Genomic DNA, 24,907 nt, shown 5'->3' on the forward strand with positions numbered 1-24,907 from the left:
ACTACTAATAAGCATACGGCGAATACACAGCTAAAAATGGAACTATTCAAAAATAAATGCCATTGTTTAATCTTTAAAAAAACACCAATTTTAAATTATTTTGAGCGCTTTCACATTTTATTGTGTTTACTTATTTCGAATAAATAAACTACTAAACGCATTTCAAATTTTTAAGTAAAGCCTGAATAATCAATCACACAGGGATCAGTCATATTATTACTCCCAATTTAGTTATTCTGATTAAAATATTCATCTGTTTAAACAACGTAGATGATAAATGTAAGGAGAATAAACTATTAATAGCCCAAAACACAATACATTATACAAATGATGTGTGAAAGATATAAATATCTACCAAAGATAGAAGAAATCTTGTCTATGGTAAATATGTCCGCCGGTTATCGGAGAACAAAAATTTAGAAAAAAATAGCAAGTGATATTTGGATAATTAAGTGATAGTTATATTATGAATTATGTCCAATAATTATAGATGCGTATTCAAAGTTTTGACAATATTCATCAATCAGATAATGCATACGAACACAATAACTGCGGAATTCCGTAGTTTGTTACATAATGCCACAATTAAAGATTTCGTTATATTTTGAAAAAAAAAGATGTTGGAAGGAATTATTGTATCCAAGGAAGTTGTATTTAGTATCTCGAAATAAACTTTGCTAAAATAATTGCGATTACCAATGTGAACATAAAAATTCAAAAGTTGAAAACATAACAAATACGAAATTTGGTGCGCCATCTTGATGCCAAAATTGAATATTTCTATCAAGATCTGAGTTCAGTCCGCCTAGTTGAATTTAATTTCTGGAATAGCATTATACGATTAAATTTATAATAAATTGCATTAATTTAATAATATTGATATTGCTAAATACATATTTTTTTTATTTCAGATACTCCGGATCTTTGGCACATTATTCCAATTTTCTTTGTGTGTTTCACCTTTATATTAATGTTAGGAGTATTCTGTTATGTGCTTTGTTCAAAGCGCCCAAAAGCGTAACTAATGCTGAAAGTGTTCAAACTCGTGAGCAGCGAACTGAATTGTGATTTCATTCGATGCTTTCATTTTGTGATTAAAATTTTTGCATTTTTCTTCCATATGTAAAATATGTCTTTTGAAATAAAGAAACTGATAATTTCTAATATGTCTTTTAAAATAAAGAAACTGATAATTTCTAATATGTCTTTTAAAATAAAGAAACTGGTAATTTCTAATTACAGCATTAATAACCTTTTTCTTACAAAGTCCTGTATTTAAAAAAATACTTTTTATAAAGCCCTCCTTTTAAAAATATTATTTTTATTCATTCAACAATAAAAGTAAATCACCATATTCAAACTTTATTAATCTTAATATAAACAAAAAATCATTGTGTACTTGAACACATACGTATATACATGTGCATGCATATTCCAAATCTCCTCTAAAGAACTGGATTGAATTCAATCAAAGTTTGCATACGACTTGTTAGTGTGGCACCGAAGAAGAATCTATAAATCACGTGATCAAAGCCTGTGCACTATGGCTAGAACACAGACTCAGATGTCCAAGAAATTGGGTGTCTCTTGAAGTCGAAGAACTCATAAAATTTCCAGTCATTAAATCTTCTATTAGGGACATTTTGTCAAATATTTTGTATTTAGCCTTCTCCTAATGTAAGAAGTTAACACTTATTTAATGTATTTTATGCATTTTTAATGTTTCGCAACTTAATATGTATTATAAAATTCAATGTTTTTTTCTATTCTTTTTTTGCACCAATATGCGTTTTCTTTAGAGGGTTCTTTATTGTTTGCAAGAATCCAATGTCATCAACTGTCGTTTGTTCCTTCGTGCTAGTTGGGGTTGCTCTTCGGGACCCCATCAAGTTTTCTGCATGGCCTCTGGCTAGGTATAGGTATCGCACAGTATAAATAGATATTGTATTTTGCCTATTTCTTTAATGGTATAATCAGTTGGTGGCCAAACATATTTTTTGAGATTTAAAATAAAAGAAAAAGGCCTATTATTTAAGACAAGAAAAAGAATACAGGCATGTTTTGAAAGCTCAAAAAGTAATCATAATGAAATTATTAGATATTATTTGAAACTTTTCCTTAATAAATTCAGGTAGAAATTATTCCTTATAAAATATTTACTTATATCATAAAAATACTTTTAAACAATCTTAAATTCGTTTCCGAATTACAATAAATTCGATTTTTTGAAATGCTTTTTTCCGTAGCTCTTAATTTTGTAAAAACCTTAAATGCATTGGAATTAGTTAACTGTGAATTACTCTGCCAATTTTTAAAAAGATTTTTGTAATGTAAATATTTTCCAAATGTAAATATTTTCCAAAGTTTACATTTGAGTGCAGAGCAAAGTAGTGAATTAAAAAATCGTAATAGCAGGCATAAATCAATCTCTCAAACAAAAATAAGAAAAGTAAACTCCGAGAGAATAGAACAGATATAACCACTCTAGCAGAAATAAAAGGAATGAGAAATTAACTAAAATTTCGCTTTTCTGCACACAGAAGTTTAGTAGAAGATTATTCCGAAAAATTTTACATTATCTTAACAATGATGAAATTTAGTTTTGGATGGTACCAATTTCGTTATTATGTCACATTTCTCTCAGTTGTTATTTATTTATAAAAAAAAATAATTCAGATGACTTGGAAAAGAGGAAATATACAGGTACCCTTTTGATGAGATTTTCAGCTTCTTTACCACTATTAAATTTTTTATTTCAATACATTTTAATGTGTTTTGTTTTAATGTGTTTCAATACATTTCATCAAGTACAGGGGGGTACAATAAATGTCTTTCTTTAATATATTATTTCAACGTTAAAAGTTAAAAATGTAAGTTTCAACATTAAAAATTCTATACATGAAGGGATATTACTGCCGAGCAATGTTGAGTATGACATTTAGTTAAATTATATAACTTTCTTTTATATTTTGAGCAAAATAATTATTTACATGTAAAATTGTTTTAGTTAAAATAATGTATTAAAGTTCTAGTTTTTGCATCTTACCAATTAAATATTTTCCAACATTTTATTTGTTGGCATATTCTACTTTGATCATCCTTTTTATTTAATTAAGATCATACAATATTTCACATGCTATTTAATTCTGAGTAATATTTTTGGCACTATAGCCTTTATGATTTTTTTTTTATTCAGTCACAAAATTTTAAAATGATAAGGTTTTGATGAAGACAAGAACTTCGACGAAAAGTACTAAACAATTAATTATAAAATTGCATTTTTAAAAATGTCATTTTAATTTCAGTACGAATCCATTGAATCTTTTCTTCAGTTTTGATAAATATTTCTACTCATAAAGGATTTAATATCTTATTTCATATATGGTGTAATTGGGGTTATTCATTGAATATAAAATTTTTTACTTTAATTTAGTTTCCAGTTCTGTGAGTGCACACTTTTCGTTTGACTAATTTTCCAATCTTTGTTTTAAAATTGTTTCTTGAAATCCGGTCACACACTAATTTAAATCTAACTTTTATTTGGTACAGGGTGCCTAAATATCACCAGACAAACTGTGAAGAACCAGAAAATTCGCTCTGAGTGCATAAAAGTTGTTCAAAGAACTGTACTGCTGCTACGAGACATTATTTATCGGGAAAAATAAAGAAGAAAAAAATAGCCAATATTTTTCTAATTATCTTATTACTACCTAATTTAGCATTAATTAGTTGTTTTGTATCGCTTCATTTTTATCAATATAGTATTTGACACACTGACTATCTCTCTTTTTCCTTATTTTTATAAATCTGAGTCGATATTGTAGAATCATTTAATCCTTGTGATTCATGTTCTTTAGGACTGACTTTATATATATATATATATATATACTCTAAACTCCTAAATGGTCTTGCAATTGTTTTTCTTTCGTCTATAATTATTTCTTCTTGTATGTATGCCCTTCCACCCTAATAGGAACTCTTAAAGATTCTAGGTAAAATTACATTAGGTACATTAGAAATTACTTAAGCTGAAATTCAAATTAACATTATTTCTTAATAAATTTCAAAAACAAGCATGGCAAATTCTCAATTTAGTCAATATAACAAAGATTAGAGTAAGAATTTGATACTTTAAAACTAATATAAGTAATTTTCAAACAAACATAAGAATAAATAAAACTCGTATTAACTTATAATACTGGGTGTTTTACAGCCAATGAGGCAAACTGGCAGAAAACACAAAGACTAATCGATACCACAGAGCATTACAAGATCCAAAATACCTGCGGTCGAGAACGCTGAAAGAAAGCTTGCGTGTACAGCAATCCCCATGGAAAGCAACATTTGCGCACTAGTTTCCGAGTTATTAGGATGAACGATATTTATGTGTTAAGTTCTCTGACATGCACCTAGCGTGTATAGCGTGCAAACTGTGACAGGCGAGCCGTTTTAGACTTGTATCGGGAACCTTTCCAGCACAGATGTGTTCTTCAACTTCGCACGTGTGCATAGGCTTCGTAAGACAGTTTGTTTAAAGAGATTCAGCATGCATTGAGAGTGAACGGCGTGGAGGACAGACAATGAGGAAAATATCCTGTCTTGTAGATGGCAATCCGAATATAAGCACTCGAGCGAGTCAATCGAGTGGGCATCTTCTAGAAGGTTAGGAATTCCAAGCAGCATCGCCATGGAGCCTGTGTGACGCCTGTTGATAGCAATTTCGAACGATTTATTTTAGGAAGTAGCTGTTTCCAATGTAAAATTTGTCATAAAAGGTTTTCTTTTACACTAAGGGCTTGCTGTTTTTGTTGTTTTCTTTACTTCTTTCAACTGCTACTCGCGTAGAATGCAATGCTATAGGACTCCGATTCCTTCTTGTGCCCCAAACACTTCCTGCAAATTTGTGGCACTAGTAAGGAAACACTATGTGTATCAAATATTGCAGTGAATTTTTGTCGTAAAATAACTTCTATTATACTAACGGATTGTTTTTTTTCTTTCTTTTTTCTATTTCTTTTATCAGTTACTCGCATACAATGCAATCTATTTGGCTCCGATTTTGTCTTGTGCCCCAAACACTTCCTGCAGATTTGTGGCACTAGTAAGGAAACACTATGTGTATCAAATATTGCAGTGAATTTTTGTCGTAAAATAACTTCTATTATACTAACGGATTGTTTTTTTTTCTTTCTTTTTTCTATTTCTTTTATCAGTTACTCGCATACAATGCAATCTATTTGGTTCCGATTTTGTCTTGTGCCCCAAACACTTCCTGCAGATTTGTGGCACTAGTAAGGAAACACTATGTGTATCAAATATTGCAGTGAATTTTTGTCGTAAAATAACTTCTATTATACTAACGGAATGTTTTTTTTTCTTTCTTTTTTCTATTTCTTTTATCAGTTACTCGCATACAATGCAATCTATTTGGCTCCGATTTTGTCTTGTGCCCCAAACACTTCCTGCAGATTTGTCGCACTAATAGTGAAATTCTATGCGCTTCAGTTATTGCTGTGAATTTCTGTTTTTTAATTGAATTTGGAAGACGATTTGCAAATATTTAACGTATCAAATGTTTGCAAATATTAAAATTTCAATTTTTCTAGCTATTTTTCGATTTTTTTTAAATAAATGCTGAAACATTATTCCATTAAGTGCCGTAAAGGATAAAATAATAACCATAAGATTTCAGGGACAATTCTGCTAAATTTGATACCTAAATAAATTATTGAAATTTTAAAATATATTCGATACATTTGGCATATATAATTTCAATATATTTTGAAATTTCAATATTTCTCTCTCATTTTTTAATTCCATAAAATAATATAAAATAAGAATTCAGTAAATGTTTAAGATATTTATGAATATTCTTTAAGAATATGAAAGAAATGAAAAAAATCGATAACTATGAATTTATTGTTAATCCTATTAAGTTGTGCATTTTTAAATTAAATACTTCGAAATAAAGTTTTTTAAAAGGATTTAATTTTTCTGACATATTTCCCTAATACGCTACATTTTGGTTTAATTGTGTTGCATTGTGAAAAGGATCCATTTTTGATTTAATATGGGTGCATATAAAGATTCATCAAAACATTGAAACAGAATGTTTTGAAGATCAATAATATTTCATAAACAAGAAAGTGGAAATAGTCAATAAGCCGTTAAGATTATTATTATAAGTTTTATTTACATATCCGATTGCCAATTTTATGAGACAGATTTCATTCCTTTATTTATCACATTCTAAAATGCCGCTCGAGATTGCGAACTTTACAAACGACAACGTATTTGTGATAAAAGTTTTTTTTTTCATGTCTCATTATACAGAACTGTTATTTGCATTCAGAACATTTTAACACACCGTTATACGCCTTTAAAAAATAGTTAATTTAGGCTCAAACTACCTGCATGAGAAGTGATTTTGTTAGAAAATTTCTGCATAGGGAAAGTAAGAAAAAGGGAAGAAAAATGTTCCGTGTAGGAAAAGAAGTAATATTGTTTCTTTGCTTAAATGCACTGCAAGTTCATTGTAAAGGGATTTTTGAGCTTCAGAATGCAAAGGAAATAGGAAGACTTCTGCTTTTAAAGACAGATGAAAATGGAGGTAAGTCACTAATTTAAATATCTATAGCATTCGGATAGTATAACTTAATAGTACGGTCTTGATTTCAAGTTAAAGAAATGTATGTGTTTAAGACCCCTTTTCATCAAATAAGCATATTTTTAGTGTTTATTGCATATTATGTCATTTACTTTAGTCAAACACCCTCACATTAATATGATGTTGAAGTTCATTGAGAGAAAAAGTGTTTCATATATTATAATTATTATATAAAAATGTTTTAGAATTATGAATTGCATCCTAAATTAATCCAGATATTCATTTTAATAGACTAAACAGATAATAGTCTTTGAGGAAATTCTATTTTATTCAATTTCAACCATATAAACCACAGAGATTAATGTACTATTCATTATTTATATTTTAACATGCGCTCAACAAAGTTATTTCAAAATTGTAAATTTTTGTAATTGAAGCGATGGAATATTTTATTCAATTTTCGAGTCATTTCTAAAGTATTAAAGTTCTGAATTATTGTACAATTATATATTCTTGATGACAAAACGGAACCTTAATATATTCATAACGTTGTTGTCGATTAATCGATTCATTAATTTATTTCTGTTAAATCCTAGCATAACATGAAATACATCATCGGGGATTAAATTTATTGAAAACTTTGACCCAAATTATGTAACATTTAAAATAAATAAATCTGAAATATTTTCAGAATTATTTATTTAAGCAATTACAATGTTAAAAACATTTTAAATATATTTTTACTGAAATACACAGATAAAGAGAAATTTCTTTTTTAAAAAAATTAAAAATATGGAGTTACCAATTAAATTATTAATCCCTGAGGCAATCGAATCTGAAACAATCGAAGAAACCCCACAACAAAATTCTCAAACACATTTAAAAATCATGCAAATGATTATAATTCAAATTTACGCATGCAAAGCAGTTTCAAGACATTTAGATGTTTTTAATGTTATAAACACTTTTATATGAAATTAAGTAAAAATGCTGTTATTGGATTTTATAAAACAAGCACAAATGCAGGTATGTTAATTTTATTTAAATTTTTATCTACGCATAAACTATTCTGCAACAATAAACTAAAAAAAAACAATTTAAAATATTTCTAATAATTTGAGATTTATGAGGAAATTTGGAAATCCGCTTTACAAATTCTAGGTACTTTGAAAGTATCTTAGAAACTTTAAATTGAATGAATTAATTTTATAATTCAATTTTCTGGTAAATCAATTCTCGTTCACATGACTATACACAGCAGCGATTTTAAATTTTATGAAAAAAAAATGACGGGAATATATGTAAAATAAGTATTCTTCATTTTTTTTTAAACTGTGCAAATTGGCTTATATATATATATATATATATATATATATATATATATATATATATATATATATATATATATATATATATATATATATATATCATATTTCGATAGAGTTTACTGAATACATCCTTATCTAAACGTGAAACTTGATTAATAAAATTTAATTAACTTTATCGAAAAATCACAGCATTATTAAAAATCAATTTTTTTTCAATAAGTTGAAATGGCCTTACCACAAAAACTTAGTTCAGATTTTATTAAGAGTGTGAAATCAGATTGGAAAGACATTTCTTCTAAAATGAGCGCGGTATTTCAAAATTTGACTATTTTAAAAATTAATGGAAATAAATAAGGCAGAAAAATTAAGAAAAATATAACAGAGAACATTATTAAAATTATATTAACTTTATTGCTATTATCTTAAATATAATGCTTGAATAAAAATAATAAATAATATCTTGTCCTATTACATATGCGAATTTTTGTATTATGAAATCATAGGTTCACTTTATTTAGCGACGAATGTACAAAGCATTTTAATTTTATTTCGCTTTCTGATTTACGATGTGGACAAATTGAGCATATAGAAACATCTATGAAATTTCAATTCTAGATTTTCCCAAGTTTCTAAATTTCTGATCTCCTTGATCAACAAACACATTTTTGGTATTATGTATGTCTATCATTTGGTTGTAAACTTGACAAATCAAAAAATTATACATAAAACGTATAGAAATTTGCATGCAATTTTTGAAAAATTCTATCAAATGTTTAACGAAACAGGAAATTTGCCTGTTCAATAAAAGTGAACATGTGATCTTCTCGAAATTTTTGCGAATATTCTCCAATTAACGAAAAATCCCTCCTCTTTCCAAATACATGTATATGAGTTTCGAATTTTTATATTTAAAATTTTTAGTACAGTGCTAACTTAAATATTTTTGCATTTTCATGCACCAAAGCATCATTTACCCTCCTCCTCCCTCCTCTAAAAATACTAAGACTATTCGGCAGGTCTGAAAACATTATAAATAACAAATGCAATAATCTAAACTTTAGTTTCCGCAATATTTTTAGAACTCCATGAAGCTATTCTCGGTCTTATGTCTGTATTCCTTCTGGAATTGAAGTGCAGCTCGCATTTTTATGAAAAAGCTTGTACCATAAATTTTTCCGTAAAAGAATAATTAAATACTTATTATTTATATTGGCTACTTAATTTTAATAGAGAAAATACGATATATTCTTACTTTTCATATTTTTTAATCATACCTAGAGACTCTTCGGATATGGGGACCAAAAACTACTGGTATGGTGGTTGCTTCCAGCCACTTTGATATATAAAACTCATCGGTACCTCTGTACGACGAATCGACGTATGTGCTATTCACTATCTGGCCAAAAGTATCAGGACACCCAGTAGTATGGAATTAGAGCGTACTGAGGCCCATATTAATATGATGTTGGTCCTCCTTTTGCAATGATGACAGCCTGCACAGGTCTGGGAAGATTTTCCACCAGTTTTTGATAGGTGACTGTAGGAATTGACTTCGTCCATTAGAGCTGAAGTGAGTGCTTGCAGTGAGGATGGTCGATTAGGCTGGCTAAGTAATATGCGCTCTAATTCGTCCCAAAAGTGTTCTATGGGATTTAGATCAGGGTTCTGAAAAGGCCAGTCCTGTTTTTGAATACATATTTCGTCAAACGAGCCTCGATGTGTGAATGGAGCATCTTATCCTGCTGGAAGAGAAATGGGCCTTCCTCAAAATATTGTCATAGAGTTGGGAGTGCAGCATTGTTCAGAATCTTCACATACATCTCAGCGTTCATGTATCCAAGCACAGGGACTATCGAACCCAGGGAAAACCACGAGAAACACAACCACACCATTATGCTTCCACCATCAAACTTAACAGTTGGCACAATGCAGTCACTAAAGGAACGTTCGTCGGGCATCTGCCAGACCTAGACGCGTCCATCCGACTGCCAGGCTGTAAAGCGAGATTCATCACTCCAGACAACAGTTTTCCACATGTCCTCAGTCCAATGATGGTGAGCTCTGCGCTATTGCAATCGATGGTTCGCATTCTGTGGAGTGATGTCCGGCTTGTGCGTGGTTGCACGACCATGAAATCCCAAGTTTTTTTAACTCTTGAAGTACAGTCCTGCTGCTAACACTAACGCCTGATGAGCTTTAGGAACTCCTGAGAAATTTCCACCAACGAGGACTTGCGATTTTGTTTTACTACCTTTTTCAGAGTTCCGCAGCTGCGTTCACCATGTTTTTTGGGCCTACCCGTTTGTTTTTCTGCATTTTCACTGCCTCGACATTTCCACTTCATAACTACATCATTCAGATTGGATTTAGTCTTCTGTAAAATATCCGCAATCTCACGAACTGATTTCCAACAAAGGTGGCATCCCAGTATAGAGCCACGGTCAAACTCAGTGAGCTCCTTTGATTTACTCATTGCCTCACAACCTCCTACTAACGCTTTTATAGCTTTCGATTACGCATCAAATGGCGTCACTCGCCAGAACCACTTTTTTTAGGGATGTCCGGATACTTTTGGCCAGATAGTGTGCGAGTCCGCCAGAGAGTTAGATATTACGCGCCGTGGCGGTTTATTCATTTAGATTGCCCTGAACATTAAAACAGGCGGTGGTTTCTGTTTACGCTATTTTCAACGTTTAGAAACGCGCGAATAGAAATAAATAGTTAATTTCTGAAGATTTGGATCAAAATTATATACGAATTTAGGAATTCAATAATAAAAATCATTACGAAAGTTGTTTTTTAAGCTCTTTGATAGGATGAATTTCATATTAAAGTTAGAATATTCATTACTAAGGTAAGAGAGAATAAAGAACAAATAAAAAAAAAAAGGATCAGACTTACAGACTGGAGGATTTCGTCAAAATATCGATGAATAAGGGCATAGGAACTCAGAATTGCTTACCTAATAAAAGTCCTCTAGCTTGTTTGGTTTTTTTGTAACCGTGTTTAAAAAAAGACATACAGGAAGCGATGTATTATTAATTCTAAAATTATATTTTTAGAATTAATAATTAAAAAAAGACGGATCCATTAGGATCTCAGATCGAATTTTTTAATTGTCACCATATTTCATTTTTCTTTATTATCTATGCTTCGTATGCAATAAAAAAAGAAAGCATCTGATAAGGATAAACATTATTTTCAGGTCATTCATATTTATAGATTTTAAAATAAATCAATAATAGCATTTCAAATAGCATTTTTTATACAATTTCTGTAATAGAATAAAAAAATATCTTGGAATTACAAAATAATAGGCATTTTAAATTAATAAGCATCATTGAATGCAAAATATTTCCCTTAGAGAAAGAAAAGTTTTTCTCAGTAAATGCATATTTATGATTAGAATATTTTTTTTTAACTTTGAATCTTTTGTGACGATTGAAAATTACTTTACTTGGTAAATACTTCTACTTTGACGAAGATATTGATTAAAAAATTTATTCAAAAAAATTTATGACTAATGTTAGGAAAAATAAATGTTATGAAAGGCAGTTTCTACAAACTTTTTTAGATATACAAGTTTTTCTTCTAATTAACTAGTTGAATAAGCCATGTATTTAAAAACGTATTTAAAGTCTATAAATATTTCTTATATTACTTTTCAAATTTGAAATTTTTTAGATACTTACTTTGATACATTTCATTTAGATTAAACTTGTTAAGGCAATAATTTTCTTACAATGAAATCAGTTTACTGAAGTCTAAAAAATATATTAAGAAGAGAAGTATTTGATAATAAATTATCAAGTATTTTTCTTAAAATTAAAATATCTGTTCAAATTATTTTCAGACTTAATATGTAAAACAAATGAAGATTGCAAATATCCTTATAAGTGTAAAGCCATTCTTGGAATGGATGAAAAAATCTGCATTGGTAAGTAAATCTAAAATGATCTTTAATAAAATATAAGGGAAGTTCTCTTTAAAAAATTGATATTTATAGTATATTTCTTGGCATGAGTTAACTAAACCCCAAAAATAAATTCTTTTCTCACAATTACATATCGTTAATATATTTTTGTTTTCAATAAAAGAATTTCAGATAAATTATTTTTAAACTGTAGAATTATTTAAGGTAGAGACATAGAGTGATTATGTCTTAAGTTAGGTAAGTCCGTTATGAAATGGAAGGAGGACTCTCATTAGAAGCACAAATCCATAAACATAAAAGGAAGTGTTGTTAATTGCGATATTCAGATATTTATATATTCATACTATAGTTTGCATGATACTAATTTTATCATTTTATTTATCTGACTGCTTCACCTGTGTTTCAGCAGCCACAGTTAAGCAAAGATTGAGCTCCCTAGATATTAATATGCATTAATTTTAGCTAATTAAATTGAGCTTCAGAATAAAATATCAAACCGGCGTCCTTGCATTCCCGTGATCTTGGCGTACTGGGTTCGAGTCCCGGTTCGGGGATGGTTGTTCTTCCTCTCTTCTATCTGTGAGATGTGTGAATATGCCCCCCACCCCTGTAAAAAGCGTTGTGCAAGCGAATGAGCGATACATGAGTGGTAAAGTCGTACTCTTGGCCCTAGTTGGCGCCACTGAAACAAGAGACGCACCCTATTGGCTTAAATCGCTGTCTTCGTAACAGCGGGCTTGCCCATGGCAAGTGCCTTGAGAAACAATAGCAAAATTGTAATATTGATAATTGATTGATAACATTTATTACAGATTAAATAAAGATGTATTATTTAATGCTAAAATGTGAAAGAAAGTGACATAGACATTATTTAAAAAATAATAGGTGTTATATTCCTGAGAAGTTATTTTATGTATACAATAATATAAAATAATAACTTATATATGCGGACTGAAAACCATCAATTAATTCATTTGTTTGTGAAAATGCTTAGAAATTAGTTGATCAGAGAAGTCTAGTTGCCCATGTCAGAAACACTTTTGCAACAAAGAAAAAGGTTGGAATAAAGTAATATGTACCCATTAACAAACAAGGATTGAATTGCTTATAATATCTGTTATTAGCAATTGATTCAGATGAAACTAATTGTTTAAAAATTTATTTAATATTGCTAGATTAATTGCATCTAATTAGGATCAAAAATTAAAATGTCAAACTCTTATGCTGCTTGAAAGAACATCGTTAATATAATTAAAACAGATTCTTCTACTATCGAGATTAGTTTATAGAAATGCGAAAAAATCTCTATAATAAGAGAGTCACTTGAAAAATTCATATTTCATTTCAAATTATTTACAGAAGCAGAATGCGAAAAACCCGAGGATTGTGAATACCCCCTTAAATGTGAGGAAGTTATTCATGTGCCAGGAAAATACTGTATTCGTAAGTAAAATCATAGCAGTCTCTGATAAAACAATATGAAAATAAGTGGAAATTTATCTAAATTTCTTAAAGTAAGTTGCTTTAATTTTATTGAAAATTATTATTCTCACACTAAAATGGTTTCATAGTGGTGATCGAATTTCCAGTTTTTATGACAGAGATTTCATTTTTATCGCGTATACTATTATGTATGTGAGGTCGGTGAGGAAAGAAGGAAAGTGCATTCGCAAAAATAAAAATAAAAAATAAAGCTTTAATAGATATTTAATTTAAATGTCACTTCTCAAATAACATGTACATGTGGAATTTCTTCCTAAGAGAAATCGGATAGCTGAATAAATATGTTTTTGGAGCATGAAATTATTTTCAGGAGCTGATTGTAAAAATTGTTTTTAGAAATTTGTAAATATTTCTTATATATTCGTAAAATTATCAATGTTAAAGTAACATTATACGAAAAAACGTTATATGAAAAACATTATATGAAACTGAATTTTTTAATCGAGAAATTATTTACTCATGTTTATTTCATTTGAAGAAAATATTCAACACTTACCTTTATTTGCAAATATTCTTAGAAGTTTGTTGATATGAGTAACTAGAAAGCATTTATAGATATTAGCATATAGAAATTTATGTCCTATATCACAAAGAATTTGCTCTAGAAGAAGCGAATGAATTTTTTCCCCCGCTAATATTGATATTAGTTTTAAGAGAGGCAATAAATTTAAAAAAAGGGGTAATTTGCGCATTGAAAATAATTACAAGTTCAAATTTTTTGCTTAAATACTAAGAACTGCCAATTTCCCTTAAAGTTTAAGTTGTAACTAGTGCACAACGGAAACTCTGTATTCGAAAGTAAAATGAAATCAATTTGTAATAAAACAAATTAAACTCAAATCCAGAATTTCGGAACTCACTAAACATTTCTTTATAAACCTTTCAATATTTAACCGCAGGCATAGAAGGTGAAAATCTCCAAGATTGTGAATATCCTTTAAATTATACTAATGTCAAAGATGTTCATGGAAGATTATGCTTTTGTAAGCAATGTGAAAAATATTTTGTAAGAAAATAATTATCAGTTTTAAATTTATATATATATATATATATCAAGAAGATTAAGAATTACTATACAACAAAGGGACCCAAGCTTCAAGCGACGTTTAGTACGGGAAAATTGCAAATATATAGGGAGCCCGAGAGTTGTTGGAAACTGTAAAAAAATTAACAAAAAAAATGGCAAATGATATTTGAATTATGAATTTTTTTTAAAAAAATGAAAGCCCACTCTTAAATGTTATTTTTCATGAAGGTAACATACCGATTTCATGATCCGAGGGATCGTAAATTTCTGAAAACATAAATTAGTTTTTAACCCTTATCTGCAAAAATATTAAAACTTGAAGGAAAATAAAAGCTTGAAAATGTAAGAAATTTCAGGCTCTTTTATTTGATACTAGCCGCCTTTGGCGACCAGTCGGCTCGAAAATCTTAATGTTCGTTTAAATTTTAATAATTAAATATTTTACGCAATTCCTACTTTAATAGATTCTTCATCAAAATATTTTAAAACTTCAAATTTTGATAGTCATATAATTCACTCATAATATTATAAAGGCCTTCAGTCATAACGTAATATGTATCTCTCTAATTTTCTGTTAGCTACCATAGAATTTATGCTTTAAATTAAAATGGAAAGAATTAATCTGCAATTAATATAATAATAGTTTTTACTGAAACAAAGCATTTTTTTATAATATGATTACTGATAACAGAGTCACTGAGCGTTTAAACTTTATGGGCACTAAAGAATATCTTTCTTAATTTATGTAATATCTCAAGAATCTGTCAACAAAATTTTCTCAGATTGATCATGAACAGATCGATTAATTAACAATGATATTAATTAATCGATTAATTAACAATGTTATGTTTAAATGCATCAAACACTAAGAAAATAAAATGAATCGTTTAAAATAATCGGTCGAAAGCAGGTTTTAAAAAACTACTTAAAAAACGATGTACTTAAAACTATAAGCTTATATAAAAAATATATAACTAATATAAATACAATTTAATTACAAAAGCATGCAACTAACCTAAAAAAATTTAAATGAAGAATCGCACGTTGATAATATTGTCAACAATCAGAACACAATGCGCATGCGTGAATTTTCAACGCCCGTTACGGTAACGCAAATGCGTGAATTTTTCTACGCCAGTTGGGGTAATGCTATACAGATTAGAAATTTTTAATTTCCTTTATTCGGTGTTATTTTAATTCAAAAGTACTTCAGAATGAATCTGAAAGATCGATTAATTAACAATGTTTAATTTTAAATTCATAAAACATTAACAAAATAAACAGAATCGTTTGAAATAATCGGCCAAAAAATATTAATCCTAGCCTCATTACTCATTACTTACTGTTGGGAAAAAAAACTGAAGTCTTACTCATTTGGCGTTGGGGAAAATGAAAAGATTTTTTGGTGGGAAAGTTAGTTTTTAATTAATAATTAAAATTCTAATTAAAAATTTAAAAAAGGGACCCCAGGTGCACATTCCCGACCTCTAAGGCATACATGTACCAAATGTGGTAGCTGTAGGTCAAATGGTCTTTTCTGTAGAGTGCCAACACACACACACACATTGAGCTTTATATATAAGTATAGATAAGCGTGTGATGTGGTAACTGAGAAGGTTTTAAGATATTCAAGAAAAACTAAAATGTATACCAGGAAACATCGCTGTAGCATCGGTACCGATGTTTGCGGAGGGTGTTGTTAAGTTCAAAAGATAAATTAGGAGAGGAGATAGTAGTCATTAAATGGATGAAAAATTACCATAAAGCATAGGATCGTAGGTGACGTTTATTCAGTGAAAATCACAAAAACAGACGTCGAAAAGACAATGAACCTGGCGAAGAGAATGACCCTATAAATGTGAGGATTAGAAGCAAGGTAGTCAAGAAGAAGAAGCCTTTTCGTATGTAAATGCGAGATCGTGCACCAACACATTCGAGTTGAATTCGTGAAATCTGACATGTTATTGGCAAATGAAGTTGAACGATTATCAGTTTTAAAGAGCGCGCGCGCGTGAAAGAGAGAGAGAGAGAGAATTATAAAACAATAAGTTGCATAAAAAGCGGAAATCTCGAGAATGCAAATATAGAATTAAAATTAACTCTATTTTTTAAATAAATAATTATTATTTAAGCAAAATATTCTATGCTTTTTAATTCTGAATATATGTGTGAATATGTGAATGAGATTTATTAAAAAAATCAAATTAAATCTTTATGAATTTATTCCCTTATTAAGTTATTGGGCAAAGACTTTTCTAGCATAGAGAAATTAACTTTCGGGGATTTTGGTTGAAGAGAAAGATTCAACAAGTTATCGGTTTGTACATATTTGAAAAAAAGCATAACAATGTGAATATAAAAAGGTTTAAACTTATATTTACAGGGCAATCATGCGAAAGCTTTCACGATTGTGCGTATCCTTTAAAATGTGATTCTGTTCCCGATTTTTCTGGAAAATTCTGTATTAGTAAGTAAAATAAAAATATTTTGTAAAAAAATTTTTTTTACTGTCCTTTTACATTAATTTTTTTTTTTTACGTTTATTAGTGAAAAAAGCAATGAATCCAATAGTTTTAAAACATCTGAATTTTAATAATATTTCAGGATGGTGTAAAATTGATAAAATATAAGAAACATTACACAAAAAAATTTTAATGTAAAGTTATATTAAATTTTAAATCTCCAGAAAATGGTAAAACATTAAAAATATACTGTATTTTAATATTATATTAATATTAATATATTTTATATATTTTAATATTATATAACAATAATCCAAAATTTTTATTAATGAGTCTAAGTGTGAATGGGTGAAGGCACATTCTAAAATAATTCAAAAAACTTTTATAGAATTTAATTACTTCCCTATTAAAATAATTTGCAAGTTCATCTCCATGCAGATGATGTCGAAATTAGTAGATCTTTATTTGAAAGCATGAAGATCCACCGGAAGTCTAAAAAACAGTTTAAAAAGAGGAAAAAAAGTTGGCAGAAATAAATTATAATTAAATTTATATTTCAAATGTTTTCATTACTCAGTTAAGGCCAGTCGGCATCCGCCAAATTCATCTTTTCATTCCTCTTTATAAATGCAAGAAGATATCAAAGCACAAAAATAATCGCTGTAATAACACGGGCATTGGATAAAAATTCATAGATTTATTTAAATTATTTACAGGGCAACAATGCGAAAACCATGAAGAATGTGAATTCCCATTAAAATGTGATTCCGTTCCCGAACTTCATGGAAAATTTTGCATTCGTAAGTGAAATGAAATTTGTTTCTAATTAATAGTTATGTAATTTATTTCCAGAAGCTGAAAATTTATGCGGTATATTTGTATGATTTGCCAGAAATCCGCTGATAACGCAGATAATTTCAGACAAAATATTTAAATTGGAACGACGATTGGCCAGCCGTTTATTGAGAATTTATCAAACTGGAAAATGTTATAATTAAAACTATAATATTGTTATAATAAAAACCGTAAAATATCATATCAATAAAACAAAAAATAAGAATATTGAAATGTGAAATTGAATTGATCAGTTATGAAAGTAAAGTATCATTAAGTTCATTGTGTGAAGATGTAAAATGTCTGCATAAATCCAGCATTCTACATAAAATCTTTGTTTTGTACTTTTTTTGATAAAAGTATACTTTTTATCCCTTTTTTCTCATTATCGGTTTACGTTTTAAACAGATAAATCTGTATTTATAATTTAAAAAAATTAATATATACTATGTGGTGATATGTAGATTATTATAATCCATGCAGGAAGCAACAGGACGAATGTTTATAGGAACATTTCTTTTAATAATCACATTCACACACTAAACAAGCACAAACACCAAGATAAGACATTCACGCACGCGGCTTCACAGTTCAGCATCACATCTCATTCTAATTACAATCGCAATGCACTATGGGATGACATATGGGATGGCCTAATCAGGCATCGCCATCTAGTATCCAAAAGAGAAGATACAACTATAAAAATTAATAGAATTTAGTAAATACTATAAAAATATTTTAGTTAATATGCTAGGAAAGGTGATTATAAATATGAATTAAGATGTGTAGACCAAAATTGTATGGTTGAAATTTAATGCGGTTCTAAGATTAAAACATTTGAGAAACTTTTCCTAACAATATCAGTAAAGTGATATGATTATATTTATTTGCACCTATATTAATAATTCTCATGTTTAAGCTTTCTAAATTAAGTTTAAATTCTTGTATGGGGCCAAGAATTTCGGCGTGTAGAACATGAAGTGAAGAATTTCCTAATATAATATAAAAAATATCTTTGCAGGTAAACAGTGCTCGGATGATAATGATTGCATATATCCTCTGAAGTGTATTGATCATAAAAATGGAGAAGGACATGTGTGTTCAAGTATGTAAAATTTAAAAATAAGAAATTAATACTATAATTTTGTTATATAAAGTAAAAAATGTTAAATTTATAAAGGAAATCATGATAAGATTTACTAAGTATCGCTTTATAATATATTTTCTCATTCCTAAAATATGCTTCTAATATGGCAAGATAATTTTCCAGAAAAACGTAATTCTCTGTAAAATGTCACCTTGTAAAAACGACGAACTCAGAAATGCTCTATAGAAAAGTTGCATGTAAAAATTATGCATGACATCAAATTAGGTATTCATTATAGCGATTAGAAACTCCAATATAAATTAGAGATAAGATTTAGAGAACATTATTCAGATTAAATTTTTAATTAAATAGCATATAAGCCAGTTAACAGCTCTTTTACACAAACAATTGTTTTGGTATAATGGTTATGTTACTGGACTGCGAACCACAAGGTCCCAGGTTCTATCCTTCGCTCATCACAATATCGCTAAATTGGTAACCTCGGACAATGAACCTTCAACCTTCGCAACAGCTGTTGTGACGCCATCTACCCACAGCAAACTAAAGTCGTCAGATTCCCTTGACGCAGCAACCAAAGTCGTCAGACTCACTTGACGCAGCAACCAAAGTCGTCCGACTCACTTGACGCAGCAGCATCAGCAACCACTCATTCACACAACTGGGTACATACCCATTAGACAACAGCTAGTAACTAAATACATCACCACTCAACAGCCATATCGTTCGTCTCACCTCCGACTCACTGGAGGGAGAGTCTGTGGTGAATAGCATATAAGCCAGTTAACAGCTCTTCTACCCGAACAATTGTTTTGGTATAATGGTTGTGTTACTGGACTGTAAACCACAAGGTCCCAGCTTCTATCCTCCCGCATCGCATATCGCTAAAAGTCCTTAATTACCATGATATGTAACGGCAATTAAGTATTCCGTACAATTCTCGGTTCGGATTCGTATTCTTAGGTTAGTTAAAATTATACGTAAGGAAATGCCTGTGCAAACATGCAAATGAATAAAAACACTTGGGAAAGTAATTATGAATGCATTTGTTGTAGTTTAGAATTTATTACTGAGACGAAAGGATTTTTTGTTAAATTTCCCCTTTATATTTCTTTTGCAAATGATATGATATATAAATCACTCCCTCCCAGAATACCTTCCATTTAAAGCATCAAAACTATCCTATTTTTATTTTCAATATCTATAACTGCTTTAGTAAGGCTTTAGAATTTGGATTTCTTAGGGAATTTGTCGTTTTGTATTTTAAAATTTTCGTATTATTTCAGCGGTACTTGCGTTTCACCATTTTAGTAATCAATATTTGTCCCAGCTGGTTGAATTGCTTTGCAAAGACAACGTATTGATCAAAAACTTACAGACAGTTGTTGATGAACATGCAGAATTTTAGCAGTGATATTTAAGCTCAATTTTCTAAATACCGTTACACTGTAGTCATCTACATACACAGTTCTTCAAATATCACTTTAACAATAATCATCCTGACAGTGAATAATCAAAAAGTATGAAAGATTATACAGTCTTCATACCATCCTTAAAAGATTACAATACCAGAGATCCAGAATTTGCATCATACTCTTTATGTTTACGAGCTTCCCTAAATATCCTGATGCCCTTTCTGTGATTATCTTATTGCAATATCGCATTCCATGCAAAACTCATATTCATTTACATATATGACATGCTTAAACTGAATCACTTCTCCTCTTTCATATTAATTTTTAGTGTTGACATCTGTTGCAATTATTTTTTGTTTGTTCTCAGATAAGTTCCAAATGCTTCAGAATAGAATATCCGTAAATATAAATTAATCTTTGGATGGCATATTTGCTAAAACTACTTTTAGAAATTCATTTAACATGTAAAGCTTTCACCAGAAATCATTGATTGAAAAGACGCAATTCATGGCTTGATTTTTTTTAAAAGACCATTATAATTTATCTTATTTAGAATAAACATAAAGGACGTTTAATCTACGTCAGTGAAAAACATTCAAAGATTTAAATAGCAAATACGATAACCAGTTATCAATGCATTTTTATTGACCCCTCCCCTCTTCGTATGCCACTGTCTTATCAATGTTCAAGCGATGAAAGAATGTTAGATGAAAGCGTCAACAAAATCATGCTTGATATTTTGAAAAAATAAGGGGTCGCAGTGGGGGCTCAACAAATAGTAAGATAGAAAAAAAAAGAGTATATCTTGCTCATGAGATAGCAATTCGAAAGATAAAACAGTTCGTAAGAGAGAAATATGTACAAGTGCTTCAAAATGCAAGCTCTGAAGAGCTTGTAGGTATATTTAAAAACCGGTCTCTCGAAAATAATCTGATAAGATGGAGTAGTATGTTGATAACAAAAGTTACAAAAGAAACGTGTGAAAAGGTATCACAATCTTCAACAAGCATACAGGATATTTCATAACTCATCATGGAAAAATATGAATTTTTTCATATTTTTCCATCAGCCCTTACAGACATACGCAAATGTCTGTCAAAATATATTTGCTACGTAATGAAAATAACGGAATAAAGTAATAGTCCCTACACGCACATATCATAATATTATTTATTTAATACTGTTGCGGGCTTACATATTTGATAAATTGTGCGGTTGCATAACAGGTTTGATCAATTTTTTTAAATAATTAAAACATGTGGCTCACAGGATATTACGTCATTTTATGCGTCATGTTTTATATTTGTTTAAATCTCCTAAGACCATTTTAGCTTTGTATATGCACTCGTTAAATAAACCGTTAATATGGGTATAAATTAAAAGTTTGATTTAAAAGGCAGAACGCAATATCATGAAAGGCACCTAATGACACAATCCGGCACTTCTTGACCTCTCAGATACAATCAATTAAAGAATACTCTCTATTCTTAAAAGGGTGTTGCATTCAATGTAAAATCTCTGAAATATTTCTGATTTATTTAACTTTAAATTTTTGATATAAAAAGACATAATCTTGTTCGAATTATGGTAAGTGGTGATATGATTGTTTGTGTTAAAATTTTCGGTTTTAAGCAATTCTACGGTAATTTATAAAGCACCAATGAGCAAAATGGATTTGTTATAACCCTGGATTGTTCATGTATATATATATATTATACATACATATGTATATATATTTTAATGTATATATACATATTTCATGTATACATATATATATATATATTTTGTTATACCTAGCTAAATTTGGTATCATACATTGACAAAAAGAATGTGTTTGAATTTTTAAAATGAAATAAATACTTTCCACAAAAATAATTTATTAGATAAGTGTAATTATTTATTAGCAAAATAAGCAATAGTAAATATTATTTTTAGAAACCTGTTTCATTACTCTACTTAAATTAGAAATATTTTTATCAAAAATATAGACATCGTGAGATTTTGAAAAATAAAGAATTTTAATAAATGCATTATTTTTTAAAATTTTAGTATTTTTTGTTGTTTTTAAAGCATACTGTTTCTAATTTCCATAGATTTTAATACATTTTTACATTCTTATTATTAATATTATGGCATTAGAAAATCATTTTAAATCGGCAGAAGCATTCTATATTTTGAATAAAACTTACAATTTATGCATGAAACGAAGATTAGATCTGACAGTATTAATTAATTAGAATTAAAATATTGTATTCAATAACACATAGTTTTGCATTGTTTTGGAAATACTTCAAAAAGAGAACGAAAACATAATCAAAAAATGATAAAGATAAAACATGCTAAAAGTTAACATTTTAATTCATTTAGATCATTTAATTAAATGTTTCAAATGTATCGAGTTATCGAAATTAAATTTCCAAATCTCATAGGATTATGAAGAACGTTTTATGCATCATAATGACAGGAAATTTGTACAACTTCAAATTTATTTCAAGTCATGTACTCTAGATCGATTTCAAAAAATAATATAAGAAGTTGTCGATAGATGGCGGTAATCATTCGTGAATGGAAATGAAAACTCAACTTTGTTACTTATGTTAGACAGCGTTATTTGGTACATCCATTTTATGAAACAGCGTCTATTGCATCTACTCTGTAGAGCATACTCTTTTAGAAAAAACCATGAGGCTCATAGAATGATACTTATGAGACTTACATAGAATTGTTTGTTGTGCTGCCTTTCGGTACCTCTTTGTACTAATTCATTTTCAATTAAATTTCGAAAGCATGTTTTGGACAGCGTTATTTGGCACATCTGTTTTATGAAACAGCGTCTACTGCATCTACTCTGTAGAGCATACTCTTTTAGAAAAAACCATGAGGCTCATAGAATGATACTTATGAGACTTACATAGAATTGTTTGTTGCGATGCCTTCCGGTACCTCTTTATACTAATTCATTTTCAACTAAATTTCGAAGGCATGTTTTGGACAGCGTTATTTGGCACATCTGTTTTATGAAACAGCGTCTACTGCATCTACTCTGTAGAGCATACTCTTTTAGAAAAAACCATGAGGCTCATAGAATGATACTTATGAGACTTACATAGAATTGTTTGTTGCGATGCCTTCCGGTACCTCTTTATACTAATTCATTTTCAACTAAATTTCGAAGGCATGTTTTGGATTGTCTGCTATCGAAAAGCCATGACATTATGACCATTGCAGTATCCTGCAGGATCGTCTGTGTGGCAGCATTATGTCTGCTTTATTGTATATTCAATTTAAAAGTATTATGAGGTTGAAAAAAAGTAGATTTCCTGAATTAAATTTAATATTAACTCAGCTAATGCTAAATTGATTGTTATGAGATTATTTATTAAGTAAACTTTTTCTGATCGATTCTTTTGAAATGTATATTCACATATTTTTTGGAGTTACGTGCTTTAAAATATACACAGGGTTTTTATGTTTCAAAAATTATTGATAAAATTTATTCGTATTTTTATAAATTTATTATCACAAATAATTCAGGTATATAAACTAATAAAATCGGCTAATAAAGAGAAAAAATTTTAAAAGTACAATTTCAATGTTAGAGAAAAAGTAATTTTGATAGACAATAATATGGAACTCTTAACAAATATGGAGAATTTTACTCTATTATTTAAATCTATGTTTTATATCTTTTTGTTTCCTTTCTCAAAATAAAGTTATTAAGAGAGTTAGCCTGAATTTCTGATTTAAAAAAATAATCGCATGTAAATTATAAAGCCTCATGAGACAACGAAAATAATACAGTTTTTGTGTCCTTTTGACCAAATTTATAATTGTGTTTACAATTCTCAAAACCATGAAGAAACATATTGATAGACATTCGACTCTTATATGGATTTCATCATTAATATGCCCAACTCATTTAGTTTTTTTGGGGAGGGGGTTTGGAATAACACGCTCAGTCAGATGAGCGGCCAGACAGATGGAGGTTTATTGAACATTTCTTAAGTTCCCATATTTCGATGTATACACTTCCTTGTTCTTCTTATTATCACATTCATAGATTAATAAACATAACACAATTTTATATTCCTTACTTGCAACTACTCACAGTGAAGCTCAACAGGTAAGATGAGCAAATAAGCCTTTCGGTGCAACAACTAATCATTAAATATCATTTATTCAGCTTGTTACATATCTTAACTATCCTACATAACACACTGTGCTTCAAAATATAATGACATCCAGTCTTACATCCTGATTGGTTATACTTTCCTCCAGAGGATGGGAAACCAACTTTGAAAGCTACATAACACACTGTGCTTCAAAATATACTGGCCTCCAGTCTTACATCCTGATTGGTTATACTTTCCTCCAGAGGATGAGAAACCAACTTTGAAAGCTACATAACACACTGTGCTTCAAAATATACTGGCCTCCAGTCTTACATCCTGATTGGTTATACTCTCCTCCAGAGTATGTGAAACCAACTTTGAAAGCTCAAAATTTCAATAAGGAAAAATGAATATCCACTTGCAATTATTTCTTGAGTTACTCCCAAAATTCCTTTTACTGGACGGAAGAATATCTCTAAGATAGCCAAGTCGGGAGTTTTTATTGCTGAATGTCTAGTGGTAGATTTTCAATGGCGTTTTCAGGAATAGTTTTCATAGAATTTATTTCACACAAGATACC

At 29.3% G+C, this 24,907-nt stretch overlaps 2 protein-coding genes across 3 annotated transcripts in view; both read left to right on the forward strand.

Moving 5' to 3' along the window:
- Positions 1-1,164, forward strand: part of LOC129975616 (neurogenic locus Notch protein-like) — a 46,352-nt gene extending 45,188 nt beyond the window's left edge. For both annotated transcript variants that reach the window (XM_056088693.1, XM_056088694.1), the window contains one exon: positions 912-1,164. In XM_056088693.1, the coding sequence (XP_055944668.1) occupies positions 912-1,021 (110 nt within the window). In that variant the 3' untranslated portion in view covers positions 1,022-1,164. The remainder of the gene's footprint in view (positions 1-911) is intronic.
- A 5,315-nt stretch (positions 1,165-6,479) lies between these two features.
- Positions 6,480-24,907, forward strand: part of LOC129975617 (neurogenic locus notch homolog protein 1-like) — an 81,282-nt gene continuing 62,854 nt past the window's right edge. Inside the window, exons 1-5 of the mRNA XM_056088695.1 lie at positions 6,480-6,610; positions 11,789-11,872; positions 13,229-13,312; positions 17,578-17,661; positions 18,717-18,800. Coding sequence (XP_055944670.1) covers positions 11,851-11,872; positions 13,229-13,312; positions 17,578-17,661; positions 18,717-18,800 — 274 coding nt within the window. The 5' untranslated portion in view covers positions 6,480-6,610; positions 11,789-11,850. The remainder of the gene's footprint in view (positions 6,611-11,788; positions 11,873-13,228; positions 13,313-17,577; positions 17,662-18,716; positions 18,801-24,907) is intronic.

Source organism: Argiope bruennichi, chromosome 7 (assembly GCF_947563725.1).
Source record: "Argiope bruennichi chromosome 7, qqArgBrue1.1, whole genome shotgun sequence".
Lineage (NCBI taxonomy): Eukaryota > Metazoa > Arthropoda > Arachnida > Araneae > Araneidae > Argiope > Argiope bruennichi.